Source organism: Castor canadensis, chromosome 5, assembly GCF_047511655.1.
Source record: "Castor canadensis chromosome 5, mCasCan1.hap1v2, whole genome shotgun sequence".
Classification (NCBI taxonomy): Eukaryota; Metazoa; Chordata; class Mammalia; order Rodentia; family Castoridae; genus Castor; species Castor canadensis.
The window spans coordinates 83,509,146-83,517,664 of NC_133390.1; the positions used below are offsets into that span (position 1 = coordinate 83,509,146).

The window sequence follows — 8,519 nt, forward strand, 5'->3', positions numbered from 1 at the left end:
GAAAATAATTCCAAGTTAGTAAAAGCAATCTGATCATTGACAGACAACATTTCATATGCTTACTGGTCATTTAATTAAGTATATATATTTTAAAGAGACTGCTTTTATATTTTTGAAGTGAAAATTAACTTGAATGTTTACTAGTTCTAATTGAAGTTTTCCTGGTTTTTATTTTAAGATGAAATTCAAACAAGCAGAGCATTATCAAATAAAGAAGCACTAAAATAATACAAATTGTTTGTTAGTAGAATTAATGATAATAATCAAATACTTTAACATTTATAAAATTCAGAAAACTGAGCATGTAACAATATTTGTTTCTCAGTAATCTAATCAAGACACATTTGCTATTTTTTGGAATTGATCATAATCTTATAAAGCTTGCGGTTATCATTTATAAAAGTATTTATTGAATAGCTTTGTTAGATGAGAAAGATGAGTTTTTGAGAAGAGTATGCTTGGACAGGAAAATTAAAATGAAGAAGAGTTGATTCGTTGTGAGTTTACATAAAATGTTACCACATTCCTAAAGTAAGAGGTGGGTATTAAAGGCCAAAAAATGTTCTCTGAACAGGTCCCATATAATGTTGTGGGCAGAGAAAGACCACCTAGCATGTGACAAGTTCTGGAGTCCCACAGTAGTTTTCTGTTTCTGCCTACTATGACACCCTTGTGAGTTAGAACTCTTTCTGTTTTATGTTTTGAAAATACTTCAGACTTAAAGAGCATTTGCAAGAGTAGGTCTCTGAACCCCTTACCCTCTGTGTAGATTCACCAGTTAGTGACATTTTGCTACATTCATTTTATCACTTTCTGTATAGTATTGTTTTATTTTTGCTTAACAGTATGAGAGTAGGTTACCAACATCCTGGTCTTTACTCTTAAATGTTACAGCCTGCATTTCCACAAAACCAAAGATATCCTCTTACCTAATCATACTATAATGATCAAATTCAAAAAGTCAAACAGTGGTATAATAAAGAATATATAGTGTACAGTCCATATTTTTTAATTACCCCGAGAATGTCCTTTGTAGTTATTCTTTTCTAAATATAAGACTATTCATTGCCTTTACTTGTCATGTATATTTTTTGATTTCCAAACATGTCACTTTTGTCTAGAAATAGAGAGTGATCTTTTGACTCATCTTCTGCAAACTTTGTTAATGACGAAAAAGACATTAGGAATTTCAGAGGGTGCTTGCTGAAAAAAATTACACAAGACTATTGTTTTTAATTTTAAAAACTTTGGCTGGATTTTGATGTCTTGACTCAGCAAAATCTAAATGCAGCAGGGCTTGGTAAGCATTAAAGGGGCTACTGAAGCTTTCCTTTATTTCATAATCCCAGTTGTTTTTCTAGAACCCATCAATAGACTATAAATGACTGACTCAATTTTTGGATCCTATTCTCATGACTAAGCAAATGTTTGATTTGAAACAAGCCCAGTATAAATGTCTCTGTGCTTCTAGCTCTGTAGCTATTCCTAGATTCCTTTCAGCCCTGGGGAAATCAACCCATGCACTAAAAATGTCTAAGACTGGAACCAAGGTAAGTAAATCATCATACTGATTTTTAGCCTGCCCACTTTTTACCTAATCATACATTGAAAGGAACATGGAAAAAAACTTTTGCTTCTTTGCTTAGAAATGAATATGGGAGTGGTTAAAGAAGAACCACTATGGGAAAGAAGATTAAGAAATGGTTGCTGTTTTCTACTCTAACAGAATTACCAAATACTATTAAGGATTTATCTTTATGTATGGTGCTATGTTTAATACTGTACAGGTAAATAATACGTAAATATCATCCTGATTTCTACCCTCCAGCAAATAATATTGTGTAAGCTAATATTGTATGAATTTCCATATGAATAGAACACTCTGATGAGCATTATATGGTGTACACATTGTACTCCACATATAATTGTAGTAGTCAATTAAAAATTTGTTTTGTGAATTTAGCCTCAACCATTAATGTTCCAAAAGAACATTAATTGATCGGCAAGTCAGGTGAACTACATCCCATAAATCTCCTTCATTCAAGCACTTTTTCTAACCCTTTCTTGAAGTAGAGAGTTCACTCACTTACATTAGGAAACTCACCTCTAAAATATTTGACTCATCATTGCTGGGTTAGAAATTGATCTCTTGGGCAGGGCTCTGGGAAAGAAGAGCTTCTCTTTTCTTTCAGTAGCCAGTGAATCTAAGGCAAAGCCATTGTCTGGTACCTGGTTTTCTTCTAAGCTTTTTGTTTTAAAATTTTTCAAACTTACTGAATCCTGAAGGAATAAGAAAGAAATATTCAGTGAATATTTGTATGTACTCACTTGTATTCTCTAATTTTTAACATTTCCCATGTTTGATCTCTCTTTTTCTCTCTTTATTAAACCATTTAAAAATAAATAGCAGGTTTTGCATTAGGTACTTAGGCATATATCTCCTAAAAACAAAGTCATTCCCAGTATAAACATCATATCTATTGTGTCCCTAAGATTCATTGTAAGTACAGTACCTAATTCAGACCATATTCAGATTTTCCCTGGTTGCCCCACAAATGTCCATAATATGGGATTCAAAGTTCATGTATTGCATTTGTCTCTCACTTGTTTTGGGCCTTTTTTTCCCCTCTTTAAAATAGCTCCTCTGCATTTTTGCTTTTTAACACATCAACATTTTTCAAAGTTCAAGTCTGTCTAGGCATCTTGTTTTTTTGTTTTGCTTTGTTTTTTGGTGGAACTGGGGTTTGAACTCAGAACCTTGCATTTGCACAGGTGCTCTACCACTTGAGCCATACCAGTCCATTGTGCCCATTTTTTTGGAGATAGGGCTCATGAACTGTTTGCCCAGACTTGCCTTTGAACCTTGATCTTCCTGATCTCAGCCTCCCAGGTAGCTAGGATTATAGACATGAGGCACTGGCGCCCAGCTCAGGCCAGGTGTTTTAAAGAAAGACCTGCATCTAGAGTTATTTGATTATTTCTTCAAGTTTACATTCAGATTACACATCTGTAGCAAGAAAGCTACAGAGGCAATATTGTATACTTCCAGTGCATTGTGTCAGGAAGCACCTATTAACTTATTCCATGATTGGTTAGTACCTGATTTTTTTTTTCCAATTTGCCGAACAATTAGTAATTATCCAGAAGTTTTTCTGGAGGGGGGGAAAGTCTTTAAAGTTGAATATGTGCCATGAAAATATCCCACTAAAAATAATTTAAGTTCCTTAGAGGGATTTTCTTGTGCCTTAAGGGAAGGCTATTACCTTACTATCTTACTTAAATGAAAACATATCCCCCCTCAAAGATTTCCATAGTAGTGATAGTGTAGTCTATTTTTAAATCTCATAGTTGAGTTCATTTATTAAATAACTTTTGCTTGCTAGGCTGAAAGAGATAATAAAACTTTCTTATTCTTTATCATTGCTTCTTCCTTTCCCACTTTTTCTAGCAATTTAATCAGAAGTATGGACTTGGCAAAAAGAACAGATTTTATTAAGCATGTTTTTTGGTACCTTTGGGGCTCAAGACATTTTCCTTCTGCTGTATTGGATTGGTAGGCTATTTTTCAAAAAATAAAATTGAAAACTTTAGTAATTTCTTGGAAGGCCTGCACATTTCTTGTCCTTTGCTACAAAATGTGTTACCCCAGGGTCAAAATCTCTCCAATAGCAACAGAGTGAGTAGATTTCATGTTTCTTTTACAAATAGAAATTGAGAATATTGGGTGTAGCATTCTCTGGCTTCCACTGAAATGGGAGCTTAGGCCTGGAGCTCGGTAATAATTCCATGACAAGAAACAATGAATACTTTGTTCCACTGGGAGGGAAAAGAGGATGGTGACTTTATAGAACATCATGTATACTTTTACTTCTGAGATATGGGTATAAGTCAGGCAAATGTGCAGACAGGGCAGTTAAGGGTGAGAAGCAAGAAAAAATAGATACTAACCTCACTTTCCACGGATACCTCTTGCAAAGCCTCTGTTTTTGGTGAGTGATCAAAACTCAAAGGCAAATTGAGCATATGAATTCTGGAGTTTAGAACATACCCATTCTTAGAGAAGCTCCTTGATTTTCCTAAATCTCTTCATGAGTCATAGGTAACACCTCATAGGCTTTAAATGTTGCTATGTTGAACAGCTAGCTGTGCAGGTAGGAAAACGGTGAAAGAAAATCAAACGAACTACTTCACTTAGCAGGAGTTTTACATTGCAGTCCACTGGCTTGCTACAACTAATTTACAACTAACTAGCCACCTTAAGCAGGTCACTCCTGTAACAACTGTAGCAAAAGCTTATTGGAAATTAGGAGTCAAGTATTAAACTAGCCCTGCGTGGTGATACGTGGTTGTAATCCCAGCTACATAAGGGGTGAAGATAGTATGATTGAGGTCTGAGCCCTACCTGAGGTGAAAATAGGAGACCCTATCTGAAAAACAATAAAAATCAAAAAAGACAGGAGTGGCTCAAGTGGTAGAACATTAAGCACAAGCCCTGAGTTCAAACCCCAGTACCACACCTACACAAAGTATTAAACTAAGTACTTATTGTCCTATTGGACCTTCAGAATATCCTCCCCTTCGCAGGACATTTAACTCATCCTGCAAATGAAGTCTTTTAAATAAAGGATGTGCCCAGTCCAAGGTCATGTAGCTAGAAAGTAGTGTGCTGGAATTTTTGGGTTTTTCATCCATAAACAGGTACCCTGTATCTCTCTAAATCTATGCTATGCTAAAATGGAGAAAAGAACAGAAAAATTTGAGGACAGGAGAAAGGAGATGAAATAGATGATTTTTCTAGTAGGTAGGAAGGAAAAAGGCTTTTAGGGCACAGGAAATAGTTAAGTGGGAAGGGTAAGAAAAGGAAATGACTGGGGTAGGAGAAAATAGTTATTAATACAGTGAGCCCACCTTACTCATGGATTGATTACATGTGGTTTTGACCAAGCATGGTTAAAAAATAAGTTTTTAAAAACCAAGTTTCAGAAACAAATTTAATTCCCATGCATGCATTATGCCACTCAGTTGATGTGGAAAAGCTCTCAGTGAGTCCTGTATTATCATCAGTTGTGTAGTCTGCTGAGTGTTTCCTGCCCTTAATTTCGTGAAAGTATGACTTCTGAAAAGCAAATGGTACCCACAAAGCAAGGTAAAATTGAGTCTGCTTAATTAAAGTGAAAAATTAATTAAAGTGTATCTGCAATGCAACACTGAACTCTATGTTTTCACGGGGTTTTCCTCAGCAGCAGTCTCTTTGGAACCAAACACTGGCAGATACCAGTAGTCTACTGAATATTACTATCTAGGAAGAATCATCCAGGGTGAAAGACAGTAAGATGTTACACCTTTTACAAGTCATTTTCTTCCTCTCCTTCATTATCTGAATTTAATTAGTCACCAAATCCTAAATTTCTTTTGATTGTTTTCTCATTTCACTTGTCTTTGGTTGATCATCATATTCTCTCACCTGGTTCATAGCAACCATCTGTTTCTAAGCACAAATCACTAATATACAGCTCCCACATAAAGTCTGAGAGGATTCTAGTATGGTTCTCTGGCTTTTTATCCCCCCCCCCCCCCAAACACTTCACTTACTCAATGTGCATTAGATTTTGTGAACTACCTATTTTCTTATAACGGGCCGTGCTCTTTCCCTCATTCTTTTGAACAGCCTTGTCACTTTTCCTTTGCTTCTGGAACATATCTACTTATCCTTCATTCCTTTGCTCAAAGACTCAAGACTGCCTGCCTAAAATGACTCACATGCTTTTCCCCTTTTGAATCAGTAAAGTAAATGAGCCACATGGTGGCGGCAGACTGTCGGGTAGTTGGCCATAGCAGGCATGACCCTGTGGTTTCAGTTATAACTTAGCCTTGATCTTAGATTGTGGAATTATTGAGCAAAAAGGAAAAAACTCCAGCCCATTTGTGACTTTCATAGTAATTTTCAGAAACTACTTCATGAATCCCTAGGAGTTCCTAGGAACTCATTCCTATTTCAGCCAGAAAAGCAGTTAAGTTTTACAGCCAGTCTACCCAAGCTGTATCGTTTGACACACAGGAAGTTGAAGCCCAGAGAGGTGACTGGACTAAGTTAGTAGGGTTAACTGTGGCACCATAGCTCTAGGGCTCAGATTTAAATGTTTCTGGTTTCCCAGGGCTCATTTTCATCACACATTTATTGAGAATTTGTCAAGTGCTGGATCCACAGTTTGAAGAAGGCTTGGTCCTTACCCTTGGAAGAAATTTAGTAGGAGTCTAGTGGGAGGAATAGACATAAAGGGTAGATTATAATATGATATGGTAAGTACAGAAGGCTGTGGGAACATAAAGGAAGCAGTGAACTTGAGTCTGAAACTACTGGCTTATATTAAAGCACTCTTCTGTTTTGCTTCATTTTAAGCCTTCAGAAAGTACTCATTCCTATTGTTGCCAACTAAAGTTGTCTTCCAGAAACCAAGTGTGAGGTGAAACAGACTACATATTTTCTCTTCAAAACTGAAGAGAAAGGAATTTTTAAAGTGTACACTGTGTTTTTAACTTTCACCTGTAAATAAAGTCACCCTGCTCCTTAATTCTTGTGCTTATATTCTCTGTACTTCAGATTACTTTCTATGAAGATAAAAATTTTCAGGGCCGCCACTATGACTGTGATTGCGACTGTGCAGATTTCCACTCCTACCTAAGTCGCTGCAACTCCATTAGAGTGGAAGGAGGCACATGGGCTGTGTACGAAAGGCCCAACTTTGCTGGGCACTTGTACATCTTACCTCAGGGGGAGTACCCTGAATACCAGAGATGGATGGGCCTCAATGACCGCCTGGGCTCCTGCAGAGCTGTTCATCTGGTGAGTCCAAGGGCTCACACATAATTTCTTCTCCTTTTAATTTCCTTGAAATCTTCCTATCTCTTCATGGGTAGCTGGCTTTCATTGATGAAGCTTGAATAAAATCTAGGTCAGTTCATTCATTGCAAGACTAAATACACTAACTATTCATGACACTTTTCCTCTTGAGTATTTAGAAAAAAATTTTTTTTGATTAAAAGTTGTTTCAGTCATTTCTGAGTGGGGATGGGTGTCCTCATAACCTTACTTAGATGACAGGTTCTGGACCATGCTTTCTTTGATTTCTTTACCTCATGGTGACTTTCATAATGGTAGCTGTTTATTTTCTTCTGTGTTTTTTCAGTCTAGTGGAGGCCAATACAAGATTCAGATCTTTGAGAAAGGGGATTTTAATGGTCAGATGTATGAAACCACTGAAGATTGTCCTTCCATCCTGGAGCAATTTCACATGCGAGAGATCCACTCCTGTAAGGTGTTGGAGGGTGTCTGGATTTTCTATGAGCTACCCAACTTCCGTGGCAGACAGTACCTCCTGGACAAGAAGGAGTACCGGAAGCCCATCGATTGGGGTGCAGCTTCCCCTGCTGTTCAGTCGTTCCGCCGCATTACGGAGTAATGACATGAATGGGGCCACAGATTTCTTCCTAACTTAGTGCTGGATGGCCTTTGTAGTCCAAATAGACACCATAAATAAAATAATTGGCATGCATCCTGCTGCTGACCATAATGTCTCTCCTGTAGGAACCAGCAATGTAGTGTCCACCTTACCGGGCAGTTTCACAAAACAACTCATCTATCAGATTACCAATCTAAATCTTTATGCCAAATAAAAATGAGACTGCACTAGAAAACCATATTGCTATTCCTTGGTTTTGGCGGAGGGGTTGGCTATCCTGGAGTTTTAAATTCAGGGTCTTGCACTTGCTAGGCAAGCATTCTACCACTTGAGCCATGCCCCTTGCCCTTTTTGCTTTAATTATTTTGGGAATAGGGTCTTGTGGTTTTGCCCGGACTGGCGTGGGCCTTAATTCTCCTATTTAAGCCTCCTACAGAACTGGAATGACAGGCATGTGCCACCATGCCTAGCTTTGTTGGTTGAGATGAGGTCTCACTAACTTTTTATCCAGGGTGGCCTTTGAACCACCATCTTCCTAATCTCTGCCTCCTGAATAGCTGGATTATAGGCATGAGCCACTGTGCCTGGCTAATTCTGTGACTTTTTCCTGTTTTTTTTTTTTTTTTTTGCGTTAATCAAAAAGCACAATAGTAACTACATTATCCCATTTTTTCCTTACAACCCACCCTATAAGAGAAGTGGCTTATCTGTATTTTACAAATAAGGAAACCGAGACTTAGAGAAGTCAAAAATTTCCCCACATTCACCAGCTGGTGAATAGAAGAGCTAGGATTTTTGTCCAAGATATGTATGCTTCCACAACCATTATCCTTTTTATTTCTAGTTCATTCATTCACACTTATTGACGGAATATCTGTGTGCATAGTATAAGTATAAGTCCCTGTAAAATTTAAAAGGTAGAAAAACAGTCCCTCTAAAGGTCCAATAGACACAAATGCTTATTGAAACAATCAGTGAAAACAGGGTATTACTTGAAAATAGTGAAGCCATAAGTCACCAAACGTCCCATGTTTAAGATTCAGAGTCCAGTTTCAGTTA

The 8,519-nt window shown here is 37.3% G+C and overlaps 1 protein-coding gene across 1 annotated transcript; it reads left to right on the plus strand.

Moving 5' to 3' along the window:
* Positions 1-27: 27 nt before the first annotated feature.
* Crygs (crystallin gamma S) lies at positions 28-7,984 on the plus strand. The gene is made up of 3 exons (XM_020174095.2): positions 28-1,550; positions 6,602-6,844; positions 7,188-7,984. The coding sequence occupies exons 1-3, from the start codon at positions 1,413-1,415 to the stop codon at positions 7,458-7,460; spliced, it is 654 nt and encodes a 217-aa protein (XP_020029684.1). The 5' UTR covers positions 28-1,412; the 3' UTR covers positions 7,461-7,984.
* The last annotated feature ends 535 nt before the right edge of the window (positions 7,985-8,519 follow it).

Bases quoted from the DNA above. Each gene is read 5' to 3' on its own strand.
- Crygs (XM_020174095.2), top strand. From the start codon at position 1,413: ATGACTAAGCAAATGTTTGATTTGAAACAAGCCCAGTATAAATGTCTC. The intron at 1,551-6,601 runs GTAAGTAAATCA...TCTGTACTTCAG, and splicing joins TGTCTAAGACTGGAACCAAG to ATTACTTTCTATGAAGATAA. The intron at 6,845-7,187 runs GTGAGTCCAAGG...GTGTTTTTTCAG, and splicing joins CCTGCAGAGCTGTTCATCTG to TCTAGTGGAGGCCAATACAA.